This window comes from Canis lupus, chromosome 5 (genome assembly GCF_003254725.2).
Source record: "Canis lupus dingo isolate Sandy chromosome 5, ASM325472v2, whole genome shotgun sequence".
NCBI classification, from domain to species: domain Eukaryota; kingdom Metazoa; phylum Chordata; class Mammalia; order Carnivora; family Canidae; genus Canis; species Canis lupus.
Genome location: NC_064247.1, coordinates 15,387,864 through 15,402,462, shown reverse-complemented (window position 1 = coordinate 15,402,462; position 14,599 = coordinate 15,387,864). Strand labels below are relative to the sequence as shown.

Sequence of the window (14,599 nt, the reverse complement as noted above, 5' to 3'; positions counted from 1 at the left end):
CCCTTCTGTATCTCCAACACCTAGCTTGTGCCTGGCACATAACAAGAGGTCTGTAGATTTTTGTTGACTCACTGACTTACAGCTGAGGGAGAAAGGAGCCTAAGATTCTGGAAACTCGGCTCAGGCTCTAGCCCTTGGAAATGTATGGCCTGTCTCATCGCAATTGTCCTATCTATTCTTGTCCAGGAAGGTACTTTCTTGATGATCTTGTCTCAAAAGACTGATGAAAAATTCCTGAACAAGGGCCTAGACTGTGATGGTTTTCTGTTCAGAGCTCCAGCCCTGAGCACATGAGTGTTCTCATTTAAATTCATTAGTACTAGCAAGAAGCAATAACTGGCTGAAATCCTAGCAACAAGTGGTGGCAGAGATGTTTACCCCTCTCTTGAAGAAAGAAGCCCAGGCCATCTCCTACCCACAACCCAAGGGGTGTCTCTGTGCAAGTCATCTCTGAGATGGGGATCCAGCACTCTCTCCTTTTCTTTCCCAACACTTCCCATTCTCTACTCCTTAACAGAAAGTGAGATACATTTGCACCTGCAACCCTGCTGAGGCCCTTCTCTGCCCACATTTGAAGTAGAGGGTGGTGGCTCTGGATTTGTGCCTTCTCTCAGGGGCCCCAGCCTAAATGATGCTGGGCGGAGCCAGAGTGTCTGCTCGGCAGGCTGGCTGGCTGCTGGGGGTTGCTTAGTGCTTCTGTGTCAGGGAGAAAGGCAGAGGCTGACATGGAGCTGGGGAAACATCTGGCTGGCCTCATTTTGGCTGTCACTCTTCTTCAAGGTAAGGAGTTCTGGCAGTCTGAAGAAAGGCTCAAGGAAGAGATCATCACCAGGGGTGAAAGAATATTGGGGCCTCTAACCTCAAACCTACCTCAGCTGTCACGCTAGAATTCTGAGAATGAAGGGCAAAAATGAAGCCTCTTACTGTTCTCTGCTAGAGAGAAGCAGTGTCCCATGGGAGAGATGGAGTCCTTGTCTCTTAAGAAATGAAAACAGGGGCACCTGGGTGACTCAGCTGTTTGGGCATCTGCCTTCAGCTCAGGTCATGGTCCCGGGGTCCTGGGATTGAGCCCCACATCGGGCTCCCTGCTCTGTGGGGAGCCTGCTTCTCCCTCTCCCTCTGTTGCTCCCCCTGCTTGTGCTCTCTCTCTCTTTCTCTCTCTCTCTCTCTCTCAAATAAATAAAAATCTTTAAAAATAAAATAAAATTTAAAAAAAGAAATGAAAGCAAAGGACTTTACTGGCTGGAGAGAGGACCCGGATACAGCCATCTTAGGTTGATTGTAGCCCAAAAGAGCACAGGCCAGAAACCGGAAAAGAAAAAGTATGTATTCCTTAACTCAGAGCTTGAGTTAAAGGCAGACCTATAAGATATTCACTCACTCATTTGGTCAGTTGGTTAACTGGTTACGAAATATGAGTGAGATCCTTTTACATGATAGGCTGTAAGGATATAAAGGTGAATAAAAGCCTCCTGCCCTAGTGAGCTTATAGTCTAACTGGAGGGATAAGCTTCAGTGTCACCAGATTGAGTGCAAGGTGCAGTATGGGGTATCTGTATGAATATTCTGTTGGAAATAAATGGTAGGAAGTGGATGAGCTGGGTCGATGCCTGGAATCTGGGCTAGAGATGATTCTCCACACACTGGGGGAAGCTAAAACCACAAAAGCTGTTGCAATCATACAAGTACTATGTGAGATGTGAGGAAGAGGGGCTGAGAATGGGAATGAGAGGATATTTACCTTTAAAGGATAGTTCGAGAAAAACATCTCAAAAAAGAGATAAAAGGATGATCAAAAAGCTGAAATAATTGGATGAGTGCAATAGAGAGAGAAGCCAACAGAGAGAGAAAAAAAAAAGAAACCAAAGAAGTAGAGAGCTTCCAAAAGGAAAGAATCACCACTAATGAAATATTGTAGAGAGGTCCCGTTGATAGAAAGATATATTTAGAAGTTTTAATCTGTGGGATTTGGCAAAATAAAGGCCATGGATGATTTATAACACTCTCATTGGGGGTAGTGTGAGTGGAAACTGGATGGATATGATTTCACTCATACAGGGAATATAAGAAATAGTGAAAGGGATTATAAGGGAAAGGAGGGGAACTGAGTGGGAAAAATTAGGAATACAACCATGAGAGACTCCCAACTCTGGGAAATGAACAAAGAGCTGTGGAAGGGGAGGTGGGCAGGGGCTTAGGGTAACTGGGTGACAGGCACTGAGGCGGGCACTTGATGGAATAAGCACTGGGTGTTACACTATATGTTGGCAAATCAAACTTGAATAAAAACAAATGAAAAAATGAAGTAATAAAAAAAAAGCAACTGAATGGAATTGTGTAGAAGGTGAAGGGTGAGTGATAATGTGCACCAAGTATAGACTATTCTTCAAAGATTTTGGATGAGAAGAGAAAAGAGTTTAAGTGGTAAATAAAAAAAGAAATAGGATCTAAGACAAAATACTTTTGAGTGTAAGAGAAATTTGAGCACATTTTCAGGCTAAAGGAAAACAGAGAGTAGAGCAAGTTCCCTCAGTTGATGTTGAAAGGATGGAGTCAAGACTGGGCTCAAGGATACAGAGGAGAAGGCAACCTTACCTTCTGATATGAGGAGAAAGGACGTGCAGATGGCTTTGGCCATGGGTAGGTGTGTAGATGGGAAAGAAGCTGGAGAAGATCATTACAGCATCTATGTTCTCAACAAACCAAGTAGCAGATGATACCACTTGCAGAAACTGAGCTGGGTGACTGCTGGTTGGGAGACTTGAAGAGGATAGTGAGAATTTAGAATGATTTCTAAATGGAAATGGAAGAAGAGCCAGCTAAAGGCCACACAGGTTGAAGGGCAGGGGTGAAAGCCTGTGTGAGGCAGCTAGATATAGCAGAAAGGGTACTGGGCTGAGCAACAGAAACCTGAGCTCTGGGTTCAGTTCAGCCACGAATGAGCTGTGTGAACTTGGATGATGCCTCCTTCCTGTGGGCTCTGTTGTCTTACTAGTCAACCTAGGAACTTTGGCTGCATGATCTCTCAATTCCTAAAAAGGAGTAAGACTCAGAGAAGCAAATTAAAGGATGTTAACAATCAGTTGGACCCTCTCTCCTATAGAATCTGAGTTAGAACAAAGGGCCTCTTCATCCCTCCCATGGTGATCAAGTGTTCAGGGAGGACCACTAGTGAAAAATCTGCCTAACTCTCTGCCCTGCTTTTTTTTTTTTAATTAATTAATTCATTCATTCATTCATGCCCTCATTCAACAAATATAAGGCTCCTACCATGTTCCAAACACCGTGCTAGGTACTATTAATAATTGGTTCAGTCCTGCAAGAAGTTCTGAAACAGTTGTCTCCTTTCAACTGTTTCCATTATACTTTTTTTTCCCCATCGTAATTTGATTCATGCTTCATCAGTCCCCATCACACATTCTACCCCTAGACACACTACCTCTCTGTCCTTTTCCAATCTGTCTTTGCTCAGCTATTCTTTTTCCCCAGAATGCCTTTCTCTGTCTGGTAAATTCCTAATCATTCTTTGAGGCCCAACTAAATATCACCTTCTCTGTTAAGTTTTCCCTGTCCCTCACTCTTGGGCAAAATCAATAGCTTCTAGCCCCTTTCATATGGATTCACATAAGTACTAAAACTAATTGATAAGTTCTATTATATTAGTTACATATGTGTTCATTTTTCCTATTTTGTTGTAAACTCTTTGGAAGCAGAAAGTTCTTTGTATCACCACTCATGTCTTTCATATTGTTTAATCATGTCAGGTACATAATAGTGCTTGGTGTTTTGATTCAATCCAATTGAACTGAATTCCATTGCTAGTTCTCTGCAGTATATCTATCATGCAATTCTACTACTCTGAATTTTGAGACAGTTTTGAGAGCTATTGAATAGCTACCTCCTCTAGGATGTCCAGGGTTTCTACGAAAAATGGATCACCAAGGCTGAGGATTTTTTTTTAAGATTTTATTTATTTATTCATAAACACACAGAGAGAGAGGCAAAGACACAGGCAGAGGGAGAAGTAGGCTCCATGCAGGGAGCCTGACATGGGACTCGATCCCAGGTCCCCAGGATCACGCCCTGGGCTGAAGGCAGGCACCAAACTGTTGAGCCACCCAGGCTGCCCCAGGGCTGAGGATTTTAGAAGAAATCTAAAAATTCTTTAGTTAGTGTAAACCAACTTCTTGCCAGGATTTTAGCTGCTAAAAAAGCAAAGCATTCCAGACTGTACAGGAAATACCTTTATGTATATTCCAGTATAGTTCTGACTCTGACCATCCAAAGTTAACATCAGACCCCACAGGTTAAGGGCACTGTCCCCAACAAGACTGACCTCACTTTAAATGCCAGGCACAAGTTTAGGGGTTCCTTTTTTTATAATAATAAATTTATTTTTTATTGTTCAATTTGCCAACATGCAGAATAACACCCAGTGCTCATCCCGTCAAGTGCCCCCCTCAGTGCCCGGCACCCATTCACCCCCACCCCCCACCCTCCTCCCCTTCCACCACCCCTAGTTCGTTTCCCAGAGTTAGGAGTCTTTATGTTCTGTCTCCCTTTCTGATATTTCCTACCCATTTCTTCTCCCTTCCCTTCTATTCCCTTTTACTATTATTTATATTCCCCAAATGAATGAGAACATATAATGTTTGTCTTTCTCCGATTGACCTATTTCACTCAACATAATACCCTCCAGTTCCATCCACGTTGAAGCAAATGGTGGGTATCTGTCATTTCTAATGGCTGAGGAATATTCCATTGTACACATAAACCACATCTTCTTTATCCATTCATCTTTCGATGGACACTGAGGCTCCTTCCACAGTTTGGCTATTGTGGCCATTGCTGCTAGAAACATCGGGGTGCAGGTGTCCTGGCGTTTCATTGCATCTGTATCTTTGGGGTAAATCCCCAACAGTGCAATTGCTGGGTTGTAGGGCAGGTCTATTTTTAACTCTTTGAAGAACCTCCACACAGTTTTCCAGAGGGGCTGCACCGTTCACATTCCCACCAACAGTGTAAGAGGGTTCCCTTTTCTCCGCATCCTCTCCAACATTTGTGGTTTCTTGCCTTGTTAATTTTCCCCATTCTCACTGGTGTGAGGTGGCATCTCATTGTGGTTTTGATTTGTATTTCCCTGATGGCAGGTGATGCAGAGCATTTTCTCATGTGCGTGTTGGCCATGTCTATGTGTTCCTCGGTGAGATTTCTGTTGATGTCTCTTGCCCATTTCATGATTGGATTGTTTGTTTCTTTGGTGTTGAGTTTAATAAGTTCTTTAGAGATCTTGGAAACTAGCCCTTTATCTGATACGTCATTTGCAAATATCTTCTCCCATTCTGTAGGTTGTCTTTTAGTTTTGTTGACTGTATCCTTTGCTGTGCAAAAGCTTCTTATTTTGATGAAGTCCCAAGAGGTCATTTTTGCTTTTGTTTCTTTTGCCTTCGTGGATGTATCTTGCAAGAAACTACTGTGGCCAAGTTCAAAAAGGGTGTTGCCTGTGTTCTCCTCTAGGATTTTGATGGAATCTTGTCTCACATTTAGATCTTTCATCCATGAGTTTATCTTTGTGTATGGTGAAAGAGAGTGGTCTAGTTTCATTCTTCTGCATGTGGATGTCTAATTTTCCCAGCATCATTTATTGAAGAGACTGTCTTTCTTCCAGTGGATAGTCTTTCCTCCTTTATCGAATATTAGTTGACCGTAAAGTTGAGGGTCTACTTCTGGGTTCTCTATTCTGTTCCATTGATCTATGTGTCTGTTTTTGTGCCAGTACCACACTGTCTTGATGACCACAGCTTTGTAGTACAACCTGAAATCTGGCATTGTGATGCCCCCAGCTATGGTTTTCTTTTTTAAAATTCCCCTGGCTATTCGGGGTCTTTTCTGATTCCACACAAATCTTAAAATAATTTGTTCTAACTCTCTGAAGAAAGTCCATGGTATTTTGATAGGGATTGCATTAAACGTGTAAATTGCCCTGGGTAACATTGACATTTTCACAATATTAATTCTGCCAATCCATGATCATGGGATATTTTTCCATCTCTTTGTGTCTTCCTCAATTTCTTTCAGAAGTGTTCTATAGTTTTTAGGGAATAGATCCTTTACCTCTTTGGTTAGGTTTATTCCTAGGTATCTTATGCTTTTGGGTGCAATTGTAAATGGGATGGACTCCGTAATTTCTCTTTCTTCAGTCTCATTGTTAGTGTATAGAAATGCCACTGACTTCTGGGCATTGATTTTGTATCCTGCCACACTGCCAAATTGCTGTATGAGTTCTAGCAATCTTGGGGTGGAGGCTTTTGGGTTTTCTGTGTAGAGTATCATGTCATCGGTGAAGAGGGAGAGTTTGACTTCTTTGCCAATTTGAATGCTTTAATGCCTTTTTGTTGTCTGATTGCTGAGGCTAGGACTTCCAGTACTATGTTGAATAGCAGTGGTGAGAGTGGACATCCCTGTCTTGTTCCTGATCTTAGGGGAAAGGCTCCCAGTGCTTCCCCATTGAGAATTATATTTGCTGTGGGCTTTTCATAGATGGCTTTTAAGATGTTGAGGAATGTTCCCTCTATCCCTACACCCTGAAGAGTTTTGATCAGGAATGGATGCTGTATTTTGTCAAATGCTTTCTCTGCATCTAATGAGAGGATGATATGGTTCTTGGTTTTTCTCTTGCTGATATGATGAACCACATTGATTGTTTTACAAGTGTTGAACCAGCCTTGTGTCCTGGGAAATAATCCTACTTGGTCATAGTGAATAATTTTCTTAATGTACTGTTGGATCCTATTAGCTAGTATCTTGTTGAGAATCTTTGCATCCATGTTCATCAGGGATATTGATCTATAATTCTCCTTTTTGGTTGGGTCTTTGTCTGGTTTTGGAATTAAGGTGATGCTGGCCTCATAGAACGAATTTGGAAGTACTCCATCTCTTTCTATCTTTCCAAACAGCTTTAGTAGAATAGGTATGATTTCTTCTTTAAACGTTTGATAGAATTCCCCTGGGAAGCCATCTGGCCCTGGACTTTTGTGTCTTGGGAGGTTTTTGATGACTGCTTCAATTTCCTCCCTGGTCATTGGCCTGTTCAGGTTTTCTATTTCTTAAGTTTAGGGGTTCCTATACCACCTACACTTCCGACAAATTGGGTACAAATCTGGAGGGTTCCCACATTTGATAATTTGTTAGAACAATTCATAAAACTCAGGAAAGCACCATATTTACTATTAAAGTTTAATTATAGAAAATAAAATCAGGATTTTCCAAATGAAGAGACACATAAGTAAGGTCTGAGAGGGCCTTGAACACAGAGCTTCTGTGCTCTCTGCCTGTGGAATCAGAATACATCACCTTCCTAGTACATTGATGCATTCACCAATGAGGAAACTCCACTGAGTTGTTTTTTTTTTTTTTTCTTGACTTTTTTTTTTTTAAGAGTAAAAGAGAGCTGGGGATAGGGGGAGAAGAAAAGGGAGAGACTCTCAAGCAGACTCTGTGCAGAGCACAAAGCCCAACACAGGGCTTGATCTCACTACCCAGCATGATTTGAGCTGAAACCAAGAGTCAGACATTCAACCAACTGAGCCACCCAGCCCCTCCACTGAGTTTTTATTGGGGTTTCATGACATAAGTATAATGTTCGAATCATTGGCCATATGACTGAACTCAATCTCCAGCTCTCTTCCTCTCTCAGGGTTCAAATTCCCAGATTACATGGGTCTTGACCAACTCCATCCTGAGTCATTTCTTTAGCATAAACTCATGCATGGTCCATAAGCCCACCAAGGGACACATGGTTGGCTCTGTCGGTTGAGCATCAGACTCTTGATATTAGCTCAGATCATGATATCAGGGTCGTGGGATAGATCCCTGAGCAGAGCTCCTCACTCAGCAGGGAGTCTGCTTCTCTCTCTCTCTCTCTCCTTCTCCCTCTGCCCCTCCTCCTGCTTATGCACTGTCTCCCACTCCCTCTCCCTAAAATAAATAAATAAATCTAAAAAAAAAGAAAAAAAAGAAAAGAAAAGAAAAGAAAAGAAAAAGAAGAAATGCACCAAGACTAACAAAGACACTCCTAACACTCATTAAATTCCAAGGGTTTAGAAGTTCCCTCCCAGGAATCCATGACAAAGATCAGACAAATTCTTTATTATACAACACCCTGAATTCAATTTGGTGATTTAGGCTGCAACCCAAAAGAAGTAAGTATAGATAATTTCCACTTTCCTAGATTAGGATATCTATCTTGGCCTCAAATGACCAAGGTAATGATACCTCAGGGCATCTGGACAACTCTATGCCCAGCTAATTCTCTTTTCTGTCTTTACAGGTGCTACAGCCCAGAAGGAACAAGGTAGGATGAGTGGCTTCTTTCTATCCTCAAACTTTGAAGAAAGTCATGGAAATATGGTTCCTACAATAGTAGTCCTATAGGGACTGAGTGATAGAAGGGATGGAATGATGAGTCATAAGTAGCAAACCTCTCATTGGCAACCAAGTGAGTGGCCAGTCATGTACTTTCTGGTCAGCTTTCCTGCAGCTAAGCAAATAATTCTCAAGTTCTTGAAGCAGAACCAGAACTCCAGCAGCTAGGCACTATTCAAAGTGGGATCCATGAACCAACACCACTGGCATCAGCTGGGATCATGTTAGAAATGCCCCATTTCAGCTCCTTCCCAGAACTACTAAATAGAATCTGAAATTCTAACTAGATCCTCCATATGATCCTTGTGCCTATTAAAGTTTGAGAAGCACTGCTACAATAGTCTTGTCCTGATATCTTGGGACAGTGAAAATTGCAGAAGAAAGACATTTAACAGACAATGGCTTTTCCGTTTCAGGATTTCCCATGATAAAAGTAGATGGTAATCGAGAAGATGGTTCAGTACTTCTGATTTGTGACTCACAAAACAAAGATATCAAATGGTTTGAAGACGGGAAGGAAAGAACTTTACCAAAGAAAGATAAAAAGACGTTGGATCTGGGAAGTAGTATGAAGGACCCTCAAGGGATATATCAGTGTCAAGTAGCAAAGAACATTTCAAAGCCACTCCAAGTATATTACAGAAGTATGTAACCCCCTTTGGTCTGCTTGTTGTACAATTAAGCAGTTCTTTCTGTTCTGGTAGGCTTCCTATCCCTGGTGAGTGTGGGAATAGACACTAAACAGTTCTCATTCTCTTTATTTTTTTAAGATTTTATTTATTTATTCTGAGAGACTCAGAGAGAGAGAGGCAGAGACACAGGCAGAGGGAGAAGCAGGCTCCATGCAGGAAGCCTGAAGCAGGACTCAATCCCAGGACTCCAGGATCACACCCTGGGCCGAAGGCAGGCACTAAATCGCTGAGCCACCCAAGGATCCCCCAGTTCTCATTTTCTTAATCACAGCTTACCTCTTTTTGAATATAACAAGACAGTTCCCCCATCTTCTTGGAAAAGCATAACCTGTCCTGTAAAGCCTGGTTTAATTTTGGATAGGCTGTCATGGATCAGAGCAGTCAGCTATTTATATAAGCTGAGTTGGGGTAGCTCGGGGAGATGGAGGAGATGACAAGGTGAGCAGCAATAATATGTAGAAGGCGGCTGACCACAGAGAAGGGGATCTGATCTTCCTCCTATTTCATATGGTCAATGGTCAGACTACATGGGCTTCCCCAGGACAGCTGGGAGATGCAGGGATATCAAGAAGTATTGTGTTCTTAGTCCAAGGATCTTCCCCTACCATACCTTGCACAGAGAGAGGAGTCTGCTATCCTAAATAGAAGCATCAGCACTTGTAGGAAAAAGAAAAAGATTCAGAAGAACCACTTTCACACCCTGAAGGAGACTTGTCCCTCTCTTTCCCCATAGTGTGTCAGAACTGCATTGAGCTGAATGCAGGCACTATAATCGGCTTTGTCTTCGCTGAAATCATCAGCATTTTCTTCCTTGCTGTTGGGGTTTACTTCATTGCTGGACAGGATGGAGTTCGCCAGTCAAGAGGTAAAAGAATGCTCTTCAATAAGAGATGGGACTACCTGGGATCCCCAGTTTCTTTCCTACCAAAATTGACCTAATAGAAGAGATGAGGTTGCTCATCTCTTCTATTGCTAACGAGCAATACGACAGTGATATTTTGACAGCATATTATACAATCCACCTCCCTCTGATTTTCCTCTGATTCCTCTGATTTTTTTAAAGATTTTATTTATTTATTTATTCATAGATACACAGAGAGAGAGAGGCAGAGACACAGACAGAGGGAGAAGCAGGCTCCATGCAGGGAGCCCGGTGTGGGACTGGATCCCAGGTCTCCAGGATCACACCCCAGGCTGCAGGCGGCGCCAAACCGCTGCGCCACCGGGTCTGCCCTCCTCTGATTTAAAAAAAAAAAAAAACTCTTTGTTGAACTAAAAACTACATAGAGAAATGTGCATGGATGACAAGCGTACGGCTAAACAAGCAAACATACCCATGAATCCAACACCCAGCTTAAGAAAAACAGTATTACCAATACCCTAGAAGTCCCCCTTGTGGTCAGTTCCAGCCTCTCCACTTATCCCCCAAAGTGAGTACTAGCCTGACTTCTAACAACATTAATTTTTCCTGTTTTCATTCCTTATGTCAATGGACTCATACAGAAGCACTCGTGTGTGTGCTTCTTTTAGTCAAAAACATGCTTGTGAGATCTTTCCACATTGTTGTATGTAAATGTATTTCACTAATTCTTATTGCTATGCAGTGCTCCATTGTGTGACTATAACCCAATTTATTAGCCATTCTACCTCACATATTCCATTTTTTGTGCAGCCTCAGACAAGCAGACTCTGTTGTCCAATGACCAGCTTTACCAGGTAAGGCATGGGGGAATGAAAGAGACATTACTACAATTAATAGTAAAATTTGGGGATGGGGGACATGTCATTTGGAGGCTACTATACAGGTAAGGAACTACTTAGGGCATACCAGATGATTACATAGTCACACTTTGGGCAGAATGGATGAAATGAAGAGAAGGATTGAGAGAGACTGAGGTCAGGATCCAGCGAGAAAAAGTGGAAGAACACACTGAGAGGGACACACAAAGAAACTGTATACAGAGCCTCCATCCCCCTTGTCCTCTTTCCACCCCGAGGACAGTGAAACACCCACTCCAAAGCCTTGCACATGGAAAACATTCAATAACTATGCATCAAGTTAATTCATAGAGGACAAGGGAAAATGAGTTTATGACTGTGCTGTCCTGATTAGCCCCTCAGGGATCGAGAAAATGACCAATATGGCCACCTTCAAGGAAAGCGACTGAGGAAAAATTGAACTCAGGACTCAAAGTAGGTGTGTCCTTCTATACCAATTCTAAGAAATTACCTTTCCTGGGGTTGCCTGGGTGGCTCAGTTGGTTAAACATCTAATTCTTGACTTCAGCTCAGGTCATGATCTCAGGGTCATGATCTCAGGGTCATGAGATCGAGCCCTGCGTTGGGCTCTGTGCTCAGCTTGGAACATGCTTAAGATTCTCTCCCTCTCCCTCTGCCCACCCCCCACCCTGCACACCTCTGCTTTCTCTCTCTCTTTCTTAAAAATCAGCCTTTCTTTTACTTGCCCTCCCAACTGCTGCCAAGTCTATCTCCATATTCCAAGCCACCATAAGCTTAGGGAAGGGTGGGTAACTTATGGTTCTTTGGGGTGAGGGGACTGTCCTGTGCATTGTACAGTTTTTAGCAGCATCCCTGTCCTCTATCCACCAGATGCTAGTAATACCCTCAGCTGTGACAATCAAAAATATTTCCAGATATTTCAAATGTCTCCTCCGGGGCAAGATCACCATTGGTTCAGAAACACTGACCTATATTAACCTTTCAATCAAACAATTAGTCAGAAATTCTGATTCAATCAACCAGAAAAAGTTTCTATCAGGAAAACTGGATCAGAGCATTATTTGGTTTTCTGAACCAATCCAATTTTTCTTTTTTTTCTCCCTTCTGGATAGTTCTCGGAAACATGGCAGTACGTTTTGGAGCACTCCTAGCGAGAGATTCTCAGCCCTAAATGTAGAATCAAGTTTTCCAAAGGTGACAAATGGAGAAGAAAGCCCATCAGAGCAAATTTGGATTTTTCTCAAAATAAAATAAACAAAAAGTAAAAATATGTATGGTGTTGCAGGAGCGCCACCTATTGGAAGGTAATTTTCTGTAAAAAAAAATTGAAAAGGTCAATAACCCCTCTATTTGAATATTATTTTTTAAAGTTCTAACTTTTATTTACTTTTTGTATAGGTCATAATTTACACGGTTTAAATATGCAATAAAAGGCCTCCCTTCACCTCCATCCCCAACCATTCAGCTGCGGTCTCCAGAGACAAACAATATACCTAGTTTCTTTATAAGATATATAAGGTATTATAAATCAGAGGTATTCTAGGCATACATAAGCAAACTCTTAGGTACACCTTATTCTTCCTTTCCCTATTTTTCACACAAATAGTATCATAACATACATCTTGCACTTTTCACCTAATAAAATATTAAGATTATTTCATACCAGTAAGTAAAGGAGCACCTTTTTTTTTTTTAACCCAGCCACATTGTGGACTTGCCATGATTTATTTAATCAGTCCTCTATTGATGGACAAAATATTGCTGCCAATATTTTTCTCCTACAATGCTGCAATGACATTATATAAATGTCATTTTAAAAATAATTGTATTGAGGTATAATTTACATGCTATAAAATTCACCATTTTAAGCAATTTCCACTATTCTTAGTAAGTCTTATAAAATGTACCCAGTTGTACAATCACCATAACCCAGTATTAGAACATTGCCATCACCCTCTTAAGAGTACATTCCCTGTTCCTACCCTCAGCCCCAGGCAACCACTAATCTCTTTTCTGTCTTATCAGGTTTGCCTTTTTTGCCTGTTTCATATAAATGGAATTATACAATATGCTGTAGTTATGCAATGTGCTGGACATTCTTCTTATGCTAATCTTTATGTGGATCCATGTCTTCATTTCTCTGGGATTGACACCTGGGAGTGAAGAATTGTTGGGTTGTATGGTAAATTTATGTTTGACTTTTTAAGAAACTCCCTGTAACATTTTTTATTCCCGGTAGTAATGGTTGAGAGTTTCTGTTTTTCCACATTCTCACCAATATTTGTTACTATATTTTTTTTAGTACAGCCATTCTCCGAGGCATAAAATGGCATCTTATGCTACCTTTATCTAAAAAAAATTTTTAAAGATAATTATTGTACTTTAATTTGTATTCCCCTAATAACTAATGTTGTTGAACACCTTTTCCTGTCCTTATAAGCCATTATTATATCTTTAGTGAAATATCTATTTAAATCTTTTTTTTAATTTGGGTTGTCTTACTGTTGAATTGAAAAAGTTCTTCTATATTTTGAATACAAGTCCTTTATTACATATATGATTTACAAATGCATTACCAGTCTGTGGCTTTTCTTTTCATTCTTTTCATGGTGACTTTTGAAGCACAAAAATTTTTAATTTCTACGAAGTCCATTTTATCCATTTTTTTCTTTTATGGATTGTGCTTTTGGTATCATATCTAAGAAATCTTTGGCAAACCCAAGGTCATGACGATTTCTCCAATGTCTCCTTTTTATAGTTTTTAAACTTCCATAGTTTTAGTTCTGACAAACGTCATTTAGAATATACTTAGGACTATTCAAAACAAATATAAATAAATGATACTTGGGAGCCATAATGTATTTGCACTTTTAATTTTATTAAATATTGCCAAATTGCACTTCATGGAGGTTGGACTAGTGTTTACTCCCAATAACAATAATTGAGAGTGCCTTTTACTCCATACTTTTTGAACTTTGCCGATTTCATAAGTTAAAAATGACATCTCAGTATAGTTTTTTTTTTTGTTTTTTGTTTTTTGTTTTTTTTTTTTTTTTACATCTCAGTATAGTTTTAATTTACATTTTCCTTATCAAAAATGGAAGTGAGGACACCTGGGTGGCTCAGTGGTTGAGCATCTGCCTTTGGCTCAAGGTGTGATCCCAGGGCCCAGGGATCGAGTCCCGCATCAGGCTCCCTGTGAGGAACCTGCTTTTCCCTCTGCCTATGTCTCTGCCTCTCTCTGTGTGTCTCTCACGAATAAATAAAATATTTTTAAAAATAAAAATAATAATGGAAGTGAATCATGTATTTTTCCTTCTCAGGATATATAGGCTCATATCCCTTTATCTTATTGACTTGCAACAGCACTTTGCGTATGTGGGAAACTAGATTTTTTGTTTGTGATATTAGTTGCAGATATTTTTCCAATTTTGGTATTTGTTCTTTGACTTCATGATGGTTGGTGTTCTGTCCATATTTTACTTATCTGAGTATAGCAGAATCTGTATCTGCATGCAGTAGAATTCATTGATCTTTTATGGCTTGTAGGTTGTTTCCTATTTAGAAAGGTCTTCTCCATTTTAAGATTATTCTTTTTAAAAAGTTTTCCTATGAATTCCTGACACTTTATGGTTTCATTTTATACATTTAAATGAATGATTCATCTTGAATTAATTCTCATGTAAAGGCCTAACACATTGACTAACTTTAACACCACATAGCTACCCAGTTATTCTAGAACA

General features: G+C 40.6%; 1 protein-coding gene across 2 annotated transcripts; it reads left to right on the top strand.

Annotated features, from left to right (window-relative positions):
• Window positions 1-644: 644 nt before the first annotated feature.
• On the top strand, window positions 645-13,428 carry LOC112671247 (T-cell surface glycoprotein CD3 gamma chain). 2 transcript variants are annotated; one of them, XM_025465340.3, is made up of 7 exons: window positions 645-780; window positions 8,330-8,353; window positions 8,841-9,068; window positions 9,850-9,981; window positions 10,789-10,832; window positions 11,230-11,309; window positions 11,969-13,428. In XM_025465340.3, exons 1-6 carry the CDS (start codon window positions 726-728, stop codon window positions 11,293-11,295), a joined length of 549 nt encoding a protein of 182 aa, XP_025321125.1. In that variant the 5' UTR covers window positions 645-725; the 3' UTR covers window positions 11,296-11,309; window positions 11,969-13,428. The 2 variants fall into 2 exon arrangements, with proteins under 2 accessions (XP_025321125.1, XP_025321124.1); XM_025465339.3 differs by having other exon boundaries at window positions 646-780; window positions 11,230-11,313.
• Window positions 13,429-14,599: the final 1,171 nt, after the last annotated feature.

What these genes read in the sequence shown, in the direction of transcription:
- LOC112671247 (XM_025465340.3), top strand. Translation starts at nt 726, where the DNA reads ATGGAGCTGGGGAAACATCTGGCTGGCCTCATTTTGGCTGTCACTCTT. An exon ending in GGCTGTCACTCTTCTTCAAG is followed by an intron (nt 781 to 8,329) that starts GTAAGGAGTTCT and finishes CTGTCTTTACAG; the next exon opens with GTGCTACAGCCCAGAAGGAA. An exon ending in TACAGCCCAGAAGGAACAAG is followed by an intron (nt 8,354 to 8,840) that starts GTAGGATGAGTG and finishes TTTCCGTTTCAG; the next exon opens with GATTTCCCATGATAAAAGTA.